Below are 20,012 nucleotides of genomic sequence, written 5' to 3' on the forward strand. Positions count from 1 at the left end.
GCCTCCATCCCCTATATGATACTATGTGGGGGGCATTCTCCATCACCTATATGGCTCTCTGTGGGGGGCAGCCTCCATTCCCTATATGACTCTCTGTGGGGGGCAGCCTCCATCACCTATATGACTCTGTGGGGGGCATCCTCCATCACCTATATGACTCTGTGGGGGGCAGCCTCCATCACCTATATGACTCTGTGGGGGGCAGCCTCCATCCCCTATATGACTCTCTGTGGGGGGCAGCCTCCATCCCCTATATGAGACTCTGTGGGGGGCAGCCTCCATCCCCTATATTACTCTCTGTGGGGGGCAGCCTCCATTCCCTATATGACTCTCTGTGGGGGGCAGCCTCCATCCCCTATATGACTCTCTGTGGGGGGCAGCCTCCATCCCCTATATGACTCTCTGTGGGGGGCAGCCTCCATCCCCTATATGACTCTCTGTGGGGGGCAGCCTCCATCACCTATATGATACTATGTGGGGGGCAGCCTCCATCACCTATATGACTCTGTGGGGGGCAGCCTCCCTCCCCTATATGACTCTGTGGGGGGCAGCCTCCATCACCTATATGACTCTGTGGGGGGCAGCCTCCATCCCTTATATGACTCTGTGGGGGGCAGCCTCCATCACCTATATGACTCTCTGTGGGGGGCAGCCTCCATCACCTATATGACTCTCTGTGGGGGGCAGCCTCCATCCCCTATATGACTCTCTGTGGGGGGCAGCCTCCATCCCCTATATGAGACTCTGTGGGGGGCAGCCTCCATCCCCTATATTACTCTCTGTGGGGGGCAGCCTCCATCCCCTATATGACTCTCTGTGGGGGGCAGCCTCCATCCCCTATATGACTCTGTGGGGGGCAGCCTCCATCCCCTATATGACTCTCTGTGGGGGGCAGCCTCCATCCCCTATATGACTCTGTGGGGGGCAGCCTCCATCCCCTATATGACTCTCTGTGGGGGGCAGCCTCCATCCCCATATGACTCTCTGTGGGGGGCAGCCTCCATCCCCTATATGACTCTGTGGGGGGCAGCCTCCATCCCCTATATGACTCTGTGGGGGGCAGCCTCCATCCCCTATATGACTCTGTGGGGGGCAGCCTCCATCCCCTATATGACTCTGTGGGGGGCAGCCTCCATCCCCTGGTACAATATAAAAATTAAAGAATAAACAAACAAAAACATGCCAAGTCTCCCGCTCTGTCCCCTCCCCTCCTCAGTAATAGTGTTTTCAATATGAAACAGTGGTCACACCCGCGTCAGATTCTAACATTAACATGGCTGCAGTTCAGTTCATTCTCTGTCCGTCTGCCTTACACATGGCAATCTGAACGACAGGGGAGAGGGAGGGATGGAAGGAGGGATGGAGGCTGCTCCCCTCCACACGGAGGGAGGAGTGTTGAGTGATGTCATCGCGCTCTCATCCTCTATCACTACTTCAAAACCAGGTGAATCCCCTCCCCCATTTGGTGGAGCCCCTCCCCCGTTTCATCTAGAGAGAGAGAGAGAGAGGGAAATAAGAGCTAGTGTTAGCATTGAGGCCAAACACACAACTAGAAAAGGAACGTTTGACCATAACAGAAATGTCTGACTATCAACATACCTTTGACTGTGCCGATGAGAAAGCAGCTCTCGTCAGGTAAGTTGTAAACCATCTGGGGGGGAATAACATTAAAACAAGGACTGTTAAGAAATCTATTTTAGAATTGAATCAGTAATGTTAGGGTTATACTGACACAGTATCAAATCATTAAAACGGGTAGACATGTCCACTAGCTGTGATGTGCAGTCTGGTTGGGGGAGTGTTTTGAATGGTGCACCCAGAACTTCCTGAGTAGGCAGACGGGGGAAGGGTTAGGGTGGGACACAGAGGCAGTGTGTCAATTAAGTGCAAACACCTGATGGACAGATCACTGAAGGACAGAGAAAATCCACCTCTTCCTGGTCAAAGATAACATCCACACAGGAGGTGTGTGTTTGTACCTGGTCACTGAACAGTGTGTTTGTGTGTGTGTGTGTGTGTACCTGGTCACTGAACAGTGTGTTTGTGTGTGTGTGTGTGTACCTGGTCACTGAACAGTGTGTTTGTGTGTGTATACCTGGTCACTGAACAGTGTGTTTGTGTGTGTGTGTGTACCTGGTCACTGAACAGTGTGTTTGTGTGTGTGTGTGTGTACCTGGTCACTGAACAGTGTGTGTGTGTGTGTGTGTGTACCTGGTCACTGAACAGTGTGTGTGTGTGTGTGTGTGTGTGTGTGTGTGTGTGTGTGTACCTGGTCACTCAGCAGTATGTGTATTCCTGAGGGTCCTTGCCGGTAGACCTGGTTGATCTGTCCCAGTGGAACGCTACACACACACGCCATCTTCCTGATCAACTCAGCCGCAGTCAGCTCTTCCAGGTACAGAGCATGGTACACTGCAGACACACACACACACACACACACACACACACACACACACACACACACACAGGTTAAAACACAGACATGCTGACTCTTCTAGAATGGAGACATAGAGGTGTATACAGTAGAATGCAAATCAGAGTCCTCCCAGAGTCCTTCAGCTTTAGTTTCTATTTTCTTTTTTTAAAGCATTGACATTTATGTTTATACATGCGCTTTCCCCTTTTTCTGATGAACTATATACAGTATATTTAAAAGTGGCAATCTGCATTTCAAACCCCGCCACTGTTTTGGTAAATAGCTGAGAAAAGGGGCTGGAGGAATTCAAGTATCCCTGAGATCAAAATGATAGTTTTAACCATGTTTTCAGGCTAAACAGTGTTTGCAAACATTCTGAGTAAAACAAGCGTATATTTTGATAAGGATTTAAAATTCGTAAAATGGATGTGAAAACTGCAGATTGGCCCTTTAAACATAAACACACACAAAACTACAAAGACACACACCGTATAAATTAGGTGCGTCACCGCGCTCTCTGTTCTGGCTGTCACAGCATCTTTCCAGCAGGGGGCTATACACCTCACACTCCTGACACACATAGAGGGTCAACCTGGGACGCACCGACCTGCAGGAATACATATCAACTCAGCAAAAAAAGAAACGTCCCCTTTTTCAGGACCCTGTCTTTCAAACATCATTCGTAACTTTCCAAATAACTTCACAGATCTTCAGTGTAAAGGGTTTAAACACTGTTTCCCATGCTTGTTCAATGAACCATAAACAATTAATGAACATGCACCTGTGGAACGGTCGTTAAGACACTAACAGCTTACAGACGGTAGGCAATTAAGGTCACAGTTATGAAAACTTAGGACACTAAAGAGGCCTTTCTACTGACTCTGAAAAACACCAAAAGAAAGATGCCCAGGGTCCCTGCTCATCTGCGTGAACGTGCCTTAGGCATGCTGCAAGGAGGCATGAGGAATGCAGATGTGGCCAGGGCAATAAATTGCAATGTCCGTACTGTGAGACGCCTAAGACAGCGCTACAGGGAGACAGGACGGACAGCTGATCGTCCTCGCAGTGGCAGACCACGTGTAACAACACCTGCACAGGATCGGTACATCCGAACATCACACCTGCGGGACAGGTACAGGATGGCAACAACAACTGCCCAAGTTACACCAGGAACGCACAATCCCTCCATCAGTGCTCAGACTGTACGCAATAGGCTGAGAGAGGCTGGACTGAGGGCTTATAGGCAACGTCGCCTATGGGCACAAACCCACCGTCGCTGGACCAGACAGGACTGGCAAAAAGTGCTCTTCACTGACGAGTCGCGGTTTTGTCTCACCAGGGGTGATGGTCGGATTTGCGTTTATCGTCGTGGGAATGAGCGTTACACCGAGGCCTGTACTCTGGAGCGGGATCGATTTGGAGGTGGAGGGTCCGTCATGGTCTGGGGCGGTGTGTCACAGCATCATCGGACTGCGCTTGTTGTCATTGCAGGCAATCTCAACGCTGTGCGTTACAGGGAAGACATCCTCCTCCCTCATGTGGTACCCTTCCTGCAGGCTCATCCTGACATGACCCTCCAGCATGACAATGCCACCAGCCATACTGCTCGTTCTGTGCGTGATTTCCTGCAAGACAGGAATGTCAGTGTTCTGCCATGGCCAGCGAAGAGCCCGGATCTCAATCCCATTGAGCACGTCTGGGACCTGTTGGATCGGAGGGTGAGGGCTAGGGCCATTCCCGCCAGAAATGTCCGGGAACTTGCAGGTGCCTTGGTGGAAGAGTGGGGTAACATCTCACAGCAAGAACTGGCAAATCTGAGTTACATGTTACATGTTAGAAACACACACACACACTCCCATATCCTCTCACACCTTCTCTCTCTCTCTCTCTCTCACACCCAGTCCCTCTCTCGCTCACACACCCAGTCCCTCTCTCGCTCACACACCCAGTCCCTCTCTCGCTCACACACCCAGTCCCTCTCTCGCTCACACACCCAGTCCCTCTCTCGCTCACACACCCAGTCCCTCTCTCGCTCACACACCCAGTCCCTCTCTCGCTCACACACCCAGTCCCTCTCTCGCTCACACACCCAGTCCCTCTCTTGCTCTCTCACACCCAGTGCCTCTCTCTCTCACACCCAGTCCCTCTCTCTCACACACCCAGTCCCTCTCTCTCACACACCCAGTCCCTCTCTCTCTCACACACACAGTCCCTCTCTCTCTCTCACACACACCCAGTCCCTCTCTCTCTCACACACCCAGTCCCTCTCTCTCTCTCACACACCCAGTCCCTCTCTCTCTCACACACCCAGTCCCTCTCTCTCTCACACACCCAGTCCCTCTCTCTCTCACACACCCAGTCCCTCTCTCTCTCACACACCCAGTCCCTCTCTCTCTCACACACCCAGTCCCTCTCTCTCTCACACACCCAGTCCCTCTCTCTCTCACACCCAGTCCCTCTCTCTCTCACACCCAGTCCCTCTCACACCTTCTCTCTCTCTCTCGCTCTCACACCCAGTCCCTCTCTCTCTCACACCCAGTCCCTCTCTCACACACCCAGTCCCTCTCTCACACACCCAGTCCCTCTCTCTCTCACACCCAGTCCCTCTCTCTCTCACACCCAGTCCCTCTCACACCTTCTCTCTCTCTCTCGCTCTCACACCCAGTCCCTCTCTCTCTCACACCCAGTCCCTCTCTCTCTCTCACACCCAGTCCCTCTCTCGCTCGCTCACACACACAAACACACTGTTTCACACACACACCCCTCTCTCTCTCTCTCACACACACACAGACACCCCTCTCTCTCTCTCACACACACACACACACACACACATCAGGTTTTAATGTCACATGCACAAGTACAGTGAAATGCCTTGCAGCTCTAACCCCAACAATGCAGTAATGAATAACAACATAATACTAGAAAAAACACAGGAGAAATAAGAATAGGAAATATGAACACAATAAGTTAGTTAGAAAGCATTCTATACAGGGTCAGTTCCAGTACCATATATACAATGTGCAGGGATACTGGAGTGATGAGGTATATACAGTGCATCAGGAAAGTATTCAGACCCCTTGACTTTTTCCACATTTTGTTACGTTACAGCCTTATTCTAAAATGGATAAAAAAATATAAAAAATCCTCAGAAATCTACACACAATACCCCATAATGACTAAGCGAAAACAGGTTTTTAGAAATGTTTGCTAATTTATTACAAATAAAAAACAAATATTCAGGACAGACCAGAACTCACACACACCCCCCTCTCTCACAAACACACCTCCCCTCCCTCCCTCCCTCCCACACACACTCCCTCTCACACCCGATCCCCTCCTTTCTCACACCCTCACAAACCCCCCCCACACACACCCCCTCCCTCTCTCACAAACACACCCCCTCCCTCCCCCACACACTGACCCTCTCTCTCCCCCCCCTCTCACCCCTACCTGGATGTTAGTGTGTTGAAGAGTCTGATCCCATCAGCAGCTCCACAGATCTGAACCAGGTCGTCCCGGGTCAACTTTAATAAGTCAAAACCTACACAACACAACAGGTCAACTTCAATAAGTCAAAACCTACACAACACAACAGGTCAACTTCAATAAGTCAAAACCTACACAACACAACAGGTTGGCTTTAATAACTCTCAACCTACACAACAGGTTGGCTTTAATAACTCTCAACATGTTGGCTTTAATAACTCTCAACCTACACAACAGGTTGGCTTTAATAACTCTCAACCTACACAACAGGTTGGCTTTAATAACTCTCAACCTACACAACAGGTTGGCTTTAATAACTCTCAACCTACACAACAGGTTGGCTTTAATAACTCTCAACCTACACAACAGGTTGGTTTTAATAACTCTCAACCTACACAACAGGTTGGCTTTAATAACTCTCAACCTACACAACAGGTTGGCTTTAATAACTCTCAACCTACACAACAGGTTGGTTTTAATAACTCTCAACCTACACAACAGGTTGGCTTTAATAACTCTCAACCTACACAACAGGTTGGCTTTTATAACTCTCAACCTACACAACAGGTTGGCTTTAATAACTCTCAAGCTACACAACAGGTTGGTTTAATGACTCTCAAGCTACACTAGGGACCAGGGAAAGAGTGGGTACCTGAGAAGTGGGAGAAGAGTCGTGCGTAGGTGTTGAAGCGGTTTTTGACAAGCCACTTCTGAGTCTCCTGGATGGTAGCTGTAGGACTGAGTTGCTGGAGAGAGCGAGAGAGAGAGAGAGGAGAGAGAGAGGAGAGAGGGGAGAGAGGAGAGAGAGAGGGAGGAGGAGGAGAGAGGGAGAGGGGAGAGGGAGAGGGGAGAGGGAGAGAGAGGGGAGAGGGAGAGGGAGAGGGGAGAGGAGAGGGAGAGGGAGAGAGGGGAGAGGGAGAGGAGGGAGAGGGAGAGGGAGAGGGGGGGAGAGGGGGGAGAGGGAGAGGGGGAGAGGGGAGAGGGGAGAGGGGAGAGAGGGGAGAGAGAGCGAGACAGAAGAAAGGGAGTGTGTGTGTTATCCAATCCAAACTGAAGGCAGGTGTTGAATGAGAAGTCTTTACAGGATTTGAGACACGTCCATGAGAGAGAGAGCGGTGTATACTGACCTCTGTGACGACTTGGCTGACAGGGTCTGCCTGGTGATTGGGCGACGAGGAGCCACTGGAATACAACAGTCACAGTCAGTATTATCTCACTATGTCCACACAGACACACACACACACACACACACACAGACACACACACACCTGTCGGGTACGGAGGAGGCAGTGTACGTGGAGAGAGGTGTGGAGGTGAAGGAGGGGCCAGCTGTCTGGGGAGAGCTGACGTAGGCATCAGGCCATGGAGAACACTGACCAGAGAGAAGAGAGAGATGTCACTATAACACACACACACTACAATAACACTATTAAACATTACTGTCACCACTTACTAAGCAGGGTTTCCATGAATGAAAATGTGGAACCGGACATTTGACCGGCAGCATTTTAATTTACCGGACATTTGAGAAATACGTTGGGTGCGTAACCTGATTAGGGCTTCCACCCACGATGCTCACAATGACAGAAATCACTTTTAGATGATGGTAATTTCATATTAACAGCACAGGCAAGTCGAGGATGCAACGACGTGCGTCCTTCCCGCACTTTTGAAGATGTTAGAATAACAGTCCAAAATGTCCTTCTCCTCAGCCAACGAGACGAGTAACGAACAGCACAATCACTAGCCTATGCACAGGCCCTTGAGTTGGGGGGGGGGGAAGCACATTCTTCACCATAAAAACGCACCATTATGAAAAAGCATTCCATGCATCCTGGCACTTGCAGACATATTGTAAGACAGCCTCCTATTCGTAATATGATGAGTAGATCGGACAGTCATCATTTAGGCTAATAATAGAACTCAATCACTGGTAGCAAAACATGTCTGAGCGTGTGCAGTGTAGAAGCCTGGGCGATAGGCTATATCAGATACATTTCTTCTTCCTTTTAGTAACACATTACATGCAATTCTACTCCACTTCATATGACTGGAGACGTTAGCGGAATCATTTTTAATACAACAAATGACAGGGTAGCCTACTCGGCTGATACTGACATAACGGATCAATCAAAACAACGTTGTCCATATAATAGGGCTAGGAGAAGGGGAGACACAGATAGAATATGACCTCCATCTAAACTGGAGGAGGAAATGATTGTCCAAAAACTAACTTTTAAATGGCACTGACCCAACAGTGATAAAGAGTGAATATGCGCAGTGTGCACTCACTCTTCTGGTGCCAATAACGGGGCGGCAGGTAGCTTAGTGGTTAAAGAGCGTTGTGCCAGTAACCGAAAGGTCGCTGGTTCTAATCCCCGAGCCGACTAAGTGAAAAATCTGTCGATGTGCCCTTGAGAAAGGCACTTAACCGTAATTGCTCCTGTAAGTTGGTCTGGATAAGAGCGTCTGCTAAATGACTAAAAATAATAATAATAATGAAAGAAAAACAACAAATATATATATAAAAAATATATAATGAATCATAAATAAATAAAATAAGATACTGTTGTTCGCTCAACTAAAAGACTGATTAGTCGTTTCATTGTCTTCTCTTTACAGCAGCAGCCATTTGCTTTTCGAACAATGTTTTCCTGCGATTTCATTTTGAAATATTGTGATATGCCTGGCTGGGCCGCTAAACTTTTCACTGACGGTCGCAACTCAACAATCATCTATTTGGTATTTGCCACGCGCTGCCTTTCCTTCCGACCGTAGGAAATGTGATTTACAACAACAAACATTCCAATATTTTTACAGAAGCTAACGATCCTGGGGCCAAATCAGGCTTCAGTAACCTATTTTGAATGATTTTATTTATTTCTGTGTAGACAGAAGTAGGCTAATTAGGCTATATCATTTTGACAATTTAATTCAACTTACTTATGGACGCGTCGGATATCAGCCTATGTCAATCTACTATCTCCCATAGTAGGAAAGTGTGAGAGAAAAAGTACATATTTACCTTGTTTGATATTAATAGTTAATTATATACTTAACAAATAGTAAGACATCTCTGTTCTACATTTTACATTTTAGTCATTTAGCAGACGCTCTTATCCAGAGCGACTTACAGTTAGTGAGTGCATACATTTTTCATACTGGCCCCCCGTGGGAATCGAACCCGCAAGCGCCATGCTCTACCAACCGAGCTACAGGGAGGCTACTAATGCTGTGATTTTGTAAAGGGAAGGTCTCCACTCCAGCTAATCTGGGCGTGTGGTCACTAGAGATAGCTTGAGCTGACAATTGATTGATGATGGCTACAGCCTGCATTCCATAGACAAGATGTGGTGTGACCGAGATACAGATAGCCAGGAGGAGTAGAACAAACATTTCATTGTTTGTTCTCATCCTTGCATCTGGGAAACTTAGCCTGGAGGGGTAAAATACCACCCTGTGTAGATAACCACCAGATGAACCAAAGGTGGCTTATGATGCCCCCGATCTGCATGGGAGGGGTGGAACCAGCCATGACTAAGCATTTTTAGGTCTGCTATATAAGACCCGGTATTCTCTGTACGAGTTTAAGCTCTCGGCAACACACACTTCAGAGTGTGCAGTCGACCAGCTTCATTATTGCAATAATTAAATTGATATGAAATAAAGATGATTGTTTGAAGAAATGACAAAGTCTATCTCACTTGATTAGAATATTCCACGACAAAAATTAACCTATTCTATTGGTCAGCTTGTCAAGAAAGAAATAGCCCAAACAGAATCTGGTACAGTTGTGGGGTGTAAGATCCCAGTAGGCCTAGACTACATTTAAAAAAAAAGTAATGAATCGGAAGCAACAGATCAGAATGTTTAGCTCTAAATGTTGACAAACTATTATTTCTTAACATTATTAGCGCAGCACTGCTCACAAGGCAGCAGGCTACATGCGAATGTGGGTGTGGCTACCGGACAATGACAGGAAGATGAAAAGCATAGCTTCCTGTAGCTCAGTTGGTAGAGCATGGCGCTTGCAACGCCAGTGTTGTGGGTTCGTTTCCCACTGGGGGCCAGTATGAAAAAGAAAATATGTATGCACTCACTAACTGTAAGTCGCTCTGGATAAGAGCGTCTGCTAAATGACTAAAATGTAAATGTAAATAGGCTACTTGTTTCAATGGCATATGGAAGTCATTATAAAATAATTGCCTCCACGGATATGGTCTGATTTTGGCTCGGCTACTTTGAAGCAAGGTAAGATATGCCTCATAATATGTAGTGAAACGTTCAGGTTTCAAACAATTAAGTAGCTAAATGTATATGTTTTCAAAATTCACACTACTTATAGCTCATTGCAAAGTGGTGTGACGTGCTGATGAAGCCTGCCTTCCATTGCCTATGCATTTGAATGGCGAATGGGAAGTGCGCTTTAATTACCAGTTGAGAAATAAAAATAGTTGCTATTTTTAATGTTGGCCAAATAACTATTTTTAACATCTAGAATTGTTGCGCAATGATTGGGTTTATAAAAAGGTCTGTCTGCCCAGTTTTCCCCTCCAAAGCGGTCTATGCTCTGCACGCGTGGTGACAAGCACATAACCAATATATACCCGCGCCAAATTTAATTCCACTAAATTATGCAAATTAACCTATAGACTGTATTTAATCAAATGAATTTCCATCGACTGGTATTTCCATCAATGAACAGGCTAAAAAGCATAATTTCGCTATGGGATCTTTCTTCTTGTCCCGGACAATTGGCCGGCGGCAAAATGTATTTAATCGGCTTTTCAATTATTATTATTTGGCCAAAAGCCAGCTATTACGGGCTAGCGGAAACCCTGTTACCAAGCAACATACACCTCTACATATTCACTGCCTTGACAGGAATGGAGGATGGAGAGAATACATAACATAAAGGATGCTTACACTGCCTCTCTTGGCCAGCGAGTCCCCACAGTCAGCCGGCAGCGTCCTCTTGCTGGACTTCTTCAGCTCATAGTCTCCCGCCTCCTCTACGATAGGCTCCAGCCTCAACTAGACACACAGAAACATACTCTGACCTCTGACCCCGTACACTTGACTCCTGATAAGTGCCAACTCTGTTTAAGTGCTCTATAGTTTTCCAGTCCCGATTAACACCCTGGATGGACTAACCTCTGATAGGATGGTTGTGTTGTAGGAGGATTGGTACTTCTCCTTCTCCTGAGATGTTCGTTTCTCCATCTTCTCTCTGTCAGTCTTCTGTTTCCTGTCGGCCCCCTTTGGCTGGGAGAAGGAAGGAGAGCGAGAGAGAGAGAGAGAGAGAGAGAGAGAGAGAGAGAGGAATAAGGGTGCAGGCATGTGATCGGACTCAGTGTGATGTCTGTGTTGTCTGTGTTCAGAGAATGTATGCGTGTTTGTACCTTGAAGACTTTGATTTGGCAGGAGGCAGAGTGGAGGTGTTCAGTGTACTCTCCGCTGTCGCCCTGTCTGAAAGTGTCGATCTGGATCCTGAAGGGAACTCCCTTCTCCCCTCCATGCTTCCTAGGGGTGAACTCTGTACTGATGCAGTGGACCTGCACGCACACACACACACACACACACACACACACACACACACACACACAACACGAGGAGGGTTAGGTTGAAAGATGGAGAGAACAGAGAGAGAGAGGAGACTGAGTCAACAGGGAAAGAGTCAACAGGGAAAGAGTCAACGGGGAAAGAGTCAACGGGGAAAGAGTCAACGGGGAAAGAGTCAACGGGGAAAGAGTCAACGGGGAAAGAGTCAACGGGGAAAGAGTCAACGGGGAAAGAGTCCACGGGGAAAGAGTCCACGGGGAAAGAGTCCACGGGGAAAGAGTCAACGGGGAAAGAGTCAACGGGGAAAGAGTCAACGGGGAAAGAGTCAACGGGGAAAGAGTCAACGGGGAAAGAGTCAACGGGGAAAGAGTCAACGGGAAAGAGTCAACGGGAAAGAGTCCACGGGAAAAGAGTCAACGGGGAAAAGAGTCCACGGGAAAGAGTCAACGGGGAAGAGTCAACGGGAAAGAGTCAACGGGGAAAGAGTCAACGGGGAAAGAGTCCACGGGGAAAGAGTCAACGGGGAAAGAGTCAACGGGGAAAGAGTCAACGGGGAAAGAGTCAACGGGGAAAGAGTCAACGGGGAAAGAGTCAACAGGGTAATATGTTACCTGCACAAACACAGAGGCTCTCTTGTTGAGGTCCCAGAGGAACTCGGCAGCGTTGAGCTGAGAGGGGTTGGCCTTGGCTTCCATGATACCCACTGACAAGGGGATGTCTACACACACAGACATAGACAGGCGTTACATACAGATACTGACAGACACACACACACACACACACACACTTGTGTGTTCTTACCGATGTCTAGGAGACGGTCTCCAGGGCGATTCCACTTCCACCCCTCCAGCTGCTGGTGCTCTGTGTACTGGAGTCTCCTGTCATGGAACACCACCCTAACGATGCTCTACACACACACACACACACACACACACACACACACGCACACACACACGCAGACGCACACACACACGCAGACGCACACACACACATGAAACACCACCCTCACAATGCTCTAAAAACGACCGGAACAACCATAACACAACCACAAAGAAACCATGAGACACAGACCGACAGGCTGAACACGCTGACAGACCGACAGGCTGAACACGCTGACAGACAGACAGGCTGAACACGCTGACAGACCGACAGGCTGAACACGCTGACAGACAGACAGGCTGAACACGCTGACAGACCGACAGGCTGAACACGCTGACAGGCAGACAGGCTGAACACGCTGACAGACAGACAGGCTGAACATGCTGACAGACAGACAGGCTGAACATACAGACAGACAGGCTGAACATGCTGACAGACAGACAGAATGAACACGCTGACAGACAGACAGGCTGAACACGCTGACAGACCGACAGGCTGAACACGCTGACAGACAGACAGGCTGAACACGCTGACAGACAGACAGGCTGAACACGCTGACAGACCGACAGGCTGAACACGCTGACAGGCAGACAGGCTGAACACGCTGACAGACAGACAGGCTGAACACGCTGACAGACAGACAGGCTGAACACGCTGACAGACAGACAGAATGAACACGCTGACAGACAGACAGGCTGAACACGCTGACAGACAGACAGGCTGAACACGCTGACAGACAGACAGGCTGAACACGCTGACAGACAGACAGGCTGAACACGCTGATAGACAGACAGGCTGAACACGCTGACAGACAGACAGGCTGAACACGCTGACAGACAGACAGGCTGAACACGCAGACAGACAGACAGGCTGAACACGCAGACAGACAGACAGGCTGAACACGCAGACAGACAGACAGGCTGAACACGCTGACAGGCTGAACACGCTGACAGGCTGAACACGCTGACAGACAGACAGGCTGAACACGCTGACAGACAGGCTGAACACGCTGACAGACAGACAGGCTGAACACGCAGACAGACAGACAGGCTGAACACGCAGACAGACAGACAGGCTGAACACGCAGACAGACATACAGGCTGAACACGCTGACAGACAGACAGGCTGAACACGCTGACAGGCTGAACACGCTGACAGACAGACAGGCTGAACACGCAGACAGACAGACAGGCTGAACACGCAGACAGACATACAGGCTGAACACGCTGACAGACAGACAGGCTGAACACGCTGACAGGCTGAACACGCTGACAGACAGACAGGCTGAACACGCTGACAGACCGACAGGCTGAACACGCTGACAGGCAGACAGGCTGAACACGCTGACAGACAGACAGGCTGAACACGCTGACAGACAGGCTGAACATACAGACAGACAGGCTGAACACGCTGACAGACAGACAGAATGAACACGCTGACAGACAGACAGGCTGAACACGCTGACAGACAGACAGGCTGAACACGCTGACAGACAGACAGGCTGAACACGCTGACAGACCGACAGGCTGAACACGCTGACAGGCAGACAGGCTGAACACGCTGACAGGCAGACAGGCTGAACACGCTGACAGACAGACAGGCTGAACACGCTGACAGACAGACAGGCTGAACACGCTGACAGACAGACAGGCTGAACACGCTGACAGACAGACAGGCTGAACACGCTGATAGACAGACAGGCTGAACACGCTGACAGACAGACAGGCTGAACACGCTGACAGACAGACAGGCTGAACACGCAGACAGACAGACAGGCTGAACACGCAGACAGACAGACAGGCTGAACACGCAGACAGACAGACAGGCTGAACACGCAGACAGACAGACAGGCTGAACACGCTGACAGGCTGAACACGCTGACAGGCTGAACACGCTGACAGACAGACAGGCTGAACACGCTGACAGACAGACAGGCTGAACACGCTGACAGACAGACAGGCTGAACACGCAGACAGACAGACAGGCTGAACACGCAGACAGACAGACAGGCTGAACACGCAGACAGACAGACAGGCTGAACACGCAGACAGACATACAGGCTGAACACGCTGACAGACAGACAGGCTGAACACGCTGACAGGCTGAACACGCTGACAGACAGACAGGCTGAACACGCTGACAGACAGGCTGAACACGCTGACAGACAGACAGGCTGAACACGCAGACAGACAGACAGGCTGAACACGCTGACAGACACGCTGACAGGCTGAACACGCTGACAGACAGACAGGCTGAACACGCAGACAGACAGACAGGCTGAACACGCAGACAGACAGACAGGCTGAACACGCAGACAGACAGACAGGCTGAACACGCAGACAGACATACAGGCTGAACACGCAGACAGACAGACAGGCTGAACACGCAGACAGACAGACAGGCTGAACACGCAGACAGACATACAGGCTGAACACGCTGACAGACAGACAGGCTGAACACGCTGACAGGCTGAACACGCTGACAGACAGGCTGAACACGCTGACAGACAGACAGGCTGAACACGCAGACAGACAGACAGGCTGAACACGCTGACAGGCTGAACACGCAGACAGACAGGCTGACAGACAGACAGGCTGAACACGCTGACAGACAGACAGGCTGAACACTTAGACAGACAGACAGGCTGAACACGCAGACAGACAGACAGGCTGAACACGCAGACAGACAGACAGAGAGGCTGAACAAGCAGACAGACAGACAGGCTGAACACGCTGAACACGCTGACTGACAGACAGGCTGAACACGCTGACAGACAGACAGGCTGAACACGCAGACAGACAGACAGGCTGAACACGCAGACAGACAGACAGGCTGAACACGCAGACAGACAGACAGGCTGAACACGCAGACAGACAGACAGAATGAACACGCTGACAGACAGACAGGCTGAACACGCAGACAGACAGACAGGCTGAACACGCTGACAGACAGAGAGGCTGAACAAGCAGACAGACAGACAGGCTGAATTCGCTGAACACGCTGACTGACAGACAGGCTGAACACGCAGACAGACAGACAGGCTGAACACGCAGACAGACAGACAGGCTGAACACGCAGACAGACATACAGGCTGAACACGCAGACAGACAGACAGGCTGAACACGCAGACAGACAGACAGGCTGAACACGCAGACAGACATACAGGCTGAACACGCAGACAGACATACAGGCTGAACACGCTGACAGGCAGAACACGCTGACAGACAGACAGGCTGAACACGCTGACAGACAGGCTGAACACGCTGACAGGCTGAACACGCTGACAGGCTGAACACGCTGACAGGCTGAACACGCTGACAGGCTGAACACGCTGACAGACAGACAGGCTGAACACGCAGACAGACAGACAGGCTGAACACGCAGACAGACAGACAGGCTGAACACGCAGACAGACAGGCTGAACAGACAGACAGACAGGCTGAACAGACAGACAGACAGACAGACAGGCTGAACACGCTGACAGACAGACAGGCTGAACACGCTGACAGACAGACAGGCTGAACACGCTGACAGACAGACAGGCTGAACACGCTGACAGACAGACAGGCTGAACACGCTGACAGGCTGAACACGCTGACAGGCTGAACACGCTGACAGACAGACAGGCTGACAGACAGACTGACAGGCTGAACACGCTGACAGACAGACAGGCTGACAGACAGACAGACAGGCTGAACACGCAGACAGACAGACAGGCTGAACACGCAGACAGACAGACAGGCTGAACACGCAGACAGACAGACAGGCTGAACACGCAGACAGACAGACAGGCTGAACACGCAGACAGACAGACAGGCTGAACACGCAGACAGACAGACAGGCTGAACACGCAGACAGACAGACAGGCTGAACACGCAGACAGACAGACAGGCTGAACACGCTGACAGACAGACAGGCTGAACACGCAGACAGACAGACAGGCTGAACACGCTGACAGACAGACAGGCTGAACATGCTGACAGACAGGCTGAACACGCTGACAGACAGACAGGCTGAACACGCAGACAGACAGACAGGCTGAACACGCTGACAGACAGACAGGCTGAACACGCAGACAGACAGACAGGCTGAACACGCAGACAGACAGACAGGCTGAACACGCTGACAGACAGACAGGCTGAACACGCTGACAGACAGACAGGCTGAACACGCTGACAGACAGACAGGCTGAACATGCTGACAGACAGGCTGAACATGCTGACAGACAGACAGGCTGAACACGCAGACAGACAGACAGACAGGCTGAACACGCTGACAGACAGACAGACAGGCTGAACACGCTGACAGACAGACAGGCTGAACACGCTGACAGACAGACAGGCTGAACACGCTGACAGACAGACAGGCTGAACACGCTGACAGACAGACAGGCTGAACACGCTGACAGACAGACAGGCTGAACATGCAGACAGACAGACAGGCTGAACACGCTGACAGACAGACAGGCTGAACATGCTGACAGACAGACAGGCTGAACATGCAGACAGACAGACAGACTGAACACGCTGACAGACAGACAGGCTGAACACGCTGACAGACAGACAGGCTGAACATGCAGACAGACAGACAGGCTGAACACGCTGACAGACAGACAGGCTGAACACGCTGACAGACAGACAGGCTGAACATGCTGACCTTGACACTCCTGTTGTTTATCTCTGCTAACTCCAGCTTTCTGTTGTCCAGCATACGGATCTCATAAGACTGGCCTGAGAGACAGAAGGGAAGGAAAGCGAGAGAGAAAGGGAGGGAGGGAGAGATAGAGAGAGAAAGGGAGGGAGGGAGAGAGAGTGGGAGTAAAGAGGGGGAAGTCTGAGTGATTGAGTATCTCTGCTGTTTGAAAACATACAACATCCCTTCTTGCTGTTGGGAGAGCGCTACTAAGCATTACAGTATGTGAGTGTGTGCAGAGCATTGTTAAGGTGGTGTTCCATGACAGGACTAAGTCACCTTGGTTTAGGTAGGTGAGTGTCTCGTCGTGTAGTTTGACAGCAGGGGAGGTGGCAGCACAGAGAACATACTGGAAGGGAGGGTTGGGACTGCAGCTCTCACTGTCTGAAGGAAGACTGGAGTCCTCCTGTTTAAAAATGGGTAGGGCCAGCACATCACTGGAGAGAGAGAGAGAGGAAGAGAGAGAGAGAGAGGAAGAGAGAGAGGGGAAGAGAGAGAGAGAGAGGAAGAGAGAGAGGAAGAGAGAGAGGAAGAGAAAAGTGTTAGGGTGAGGAAGACGGAGTAGCCCTGTTGAAACAGTAACAGTACACACACACACACACTTGGCAGCAGCTCCAGACAGACAACCTGTCCTCAGCTCACCCCAACAGACCCAAGCACTAGCAGTTGAGGCAGAAATGTGTCTACATGCCAAGGAATGCGGTCATGCTACCAGGAACAGCTCAGGTTTATTGAGTTGGCAGTCTGAAGACAAAGTTCATCAAATGCTCTAAGCCAAGTCAATCTGTAGAATACTTCCTTGGATAGGTGAAAGGGTTCCACTACCGTTCTTGGATAGCTTCCACCAATCCAGTGATCAGATCAGTGAAAGGGGGAAGAAAATATGGGAGGGAAATAAATCATTTTAGAACCATAGGAACATGACCACCTCATTGACACAGCAGCTTCGGACAGTGCTATATTCTCCCTGTCCCACCCTGTATGGCATGCCAGTCACAGAGCCGCTGCCCCACTCTGCACTCGTACCAAGGAAACTGTAGCGGGGGTGTATTCATTATGCCGATTCTGTTGCAAAACGTTGTTGCAACAGAAACTGTTTACTCCAAACGCTATTAAGTTCCATTTTGTTCTTAAAACGGAAATTGAGGTTCAGTCGTGTCTCACAAAAAATAGGAGGCTGGAAGAAGTTGGAAGGAACCCCGCGGACTTCACTCCACTTTAGAGGACAGAATAATCAATAATTTATAGATGTGCAGCTTGTGCCAAAACACTTCGCAGACTGTTCAGATTATTGGAATGGCAACGCGTGGAAAACATTAAATCAAAATGAACTACAACTTCCGTTTAAGAACCCAACAGCTTTTACGTCACGTTGAAGAGCATTCGGAGTAAACGGTTTCCCGTGCAGAAAGTCTTGCAACAGAATCAGCATAATGAATACACCCCTGCTTCCTGACACACGAGGAGCCAGCTCCACTGGCAAACTGAGACATTCTGTTCTTACTGAGCATCACAGCTGCTCTCTAAACATGGAGACACACTCACACAGACAGGATCTTGATAAGACAGCGGACAGTCCTGGGAACTCTTGCCACAGAAACACAACATCCCTGATACAAACATCTGTGAGGAAGACACACACACACACACATTCTTACACTTAGGGAGCTGTTGCGGTGACTGTGAGGGTGGTGTTCATAACTGTGTGTCTGTTACTGACAGATCCTCCACCACGGAACAGACTGGTACAAACTCCCCATAGCATCCGATCCCATTGCTGCCATAGCAACCCCACAGTTCCACCACGATGTCATCACTCCGAGATGTGCCGTGCCACTGAGCCACCCAGAGAGACGGTCATTGCTAGAAGGGATCCAGCTTTTGTCAAATTAACAGCAGGTTTGACTTTTCACAGCAGGTTAGGGGAATTCACGTAGCGGGTTAGGGGAATTAACGTAGCGGGTTAGGGGAATTAGGTTAAGCTGGATGCCTTCTAGCAATGTCCCAGAGAGAGGGGGAGAGCTTATCTCCGCTCCCCCCCGGGCTGTGCTTAAGGTTTAGGAAGTTTATGTACCCTACATTCTGCTGATGCACCCTTTATGTGTCTGGTAGGGTATTAAAGCCCTCTGTCTCCATAGCAACCTGTTGTGAGACCCCCCCCATCCCAACACACTCCAAAACAAAAACACCACACACTGACACAATACCACACAGAGGGGATGGGATACCACATACATGACTGTAATTCCTCTGGCTACAGCATGTGTGTGTATCGCGTGCATCCCAGCCAGGGTTTAGGAGAAAGAGAGAGTTCAAAGCGTTTGTACCTTCCATCTCCTGTTCAGACACACATATATAACTAGTTGTTTATGCATTGTACATCAGGCGGTCTCTCTAACCTCATACTGTACGCGCCAGCCCCCAGCTCCTGCCCGATGCCCGACAGACTGGCATCGAAGTCGTGTACCAGCCCCGACTCGATGGTGGCATCGTCCATCTTCAGCACCCAGGCCATGACCCCCAGCTCCTTCTCCTCCGCCTCTAGCCGAAGGGCCGCCAGCTTGCCTCCGGGGAAGGGACCGCAGCTAGCAGGCCAATAAACCAACTGCTGGTGGTCTGGAGACGATGAGGAGAAAGTTATCTAGCTAAGGTAGCTAGCTAGTTGTTGTTGTGTTAGCCACTACTGGCTAAATAACTGTAAGCTACTGGTGGTTGGCTAAGAAGCTAGTTAGCTACAATAGCTAGTTAGCTAAAAGCGGCTAACTGAAGATTGAATAAAAATGCGAATTGATAGCGCGCCACACTAGCCCGATATCTTGCCATAATATGGCTGCAAGTGAAAGTAGCAATCTGGATTGTTATGAAGCCAACAACCAGACTAGCTAGCTACGTAAAGTTAGCATGCTAAGCTAACAACAGAATCCACAACCATTACGACTCGTTGAATAACAGCATGCTAAATAACCTTTTGCTCAAA

At 49.7% G+C, this 20,012-nt stretch overlaps 1 protein-coding gene across 1 annotated transcript; it reads right to left on the reverse strand.

Moving 5' to 3' along the window:
- Positions 1-742: 742 nt before the first annotated feature.
- LOC121572263 (upstream-binding protein 1) lies at positions 743-19,650 on the reverse strand. The gene is made up of 16 exons (XM_041884241.2): positions 19,435-19,650; positions 17,315-17,472; positions 17,000-17,073; positions 12,266-12,371; positions 12,076-12,182; positions 11,305-11,457; positions 11,057-11,167; positions 10,829-10,936; positions 7,171-7,274; positions 7,030-7,084; positions 6,555-6,648; positions 5,867-5,957; positions 2,905-3,023; positions 2,270-2,412; positions 1,600-1,651; positions 743-1,488 (listed from the first exon to the last, which is right to left on the reverse strand). Exons 1-16 carry the CDS (start codon positions 19,548-19,550, stop codon positions 1,430-1,432), a joined length of 1,650 nt encoding a protein of 549 aa, XP_041740175.1. The 5' UTR covers positions 19,551-19,650; the 3' UTR covers positions 743-1,429.
- Between the last annotated feature and the right edge of the window lie 362 nt (positions 19,651-20,012).

Source organism: Coregonus clupeaformis, chromosome 8 (assembly GCF_020615455.1).
Source record: "Coregonus clupeaformis isolate EN_2021a chromosome 8, ASM2061545v1, whole genome shotgun sequence".
NCBI classification, from domain to species: domain Eukaryota; kingdom Metazoa; phylum Chordata; class Actinopteri; order Salmoniformes; family Salmonidae; genus Coregonus; species Coregonus clupeaformis.

Coding starts and splice junctions, on each gene's coding strand:
- LOC121572263 (XM_041884241.2), bottom strand. CDS start 19,550: ATGGCCTGGGTGCTGAAGATGGACGATGCCACCATCGAGTCGGGGCTG. Junction 17,074..17,314: donor ACTCACCTACCTAAACCAAG/GTGACTTAGTCC, acceptor TCTGTCTCTCAG/GCCAGTCTTATGAGATCCGT. Junction 10,937..11,056: donor ACACAACCATCCTATCAGAG/GTTAGTCCATCC, acceptor CTGTGTGTCTAG/TTGAGGCTGGAGCCTATCGT.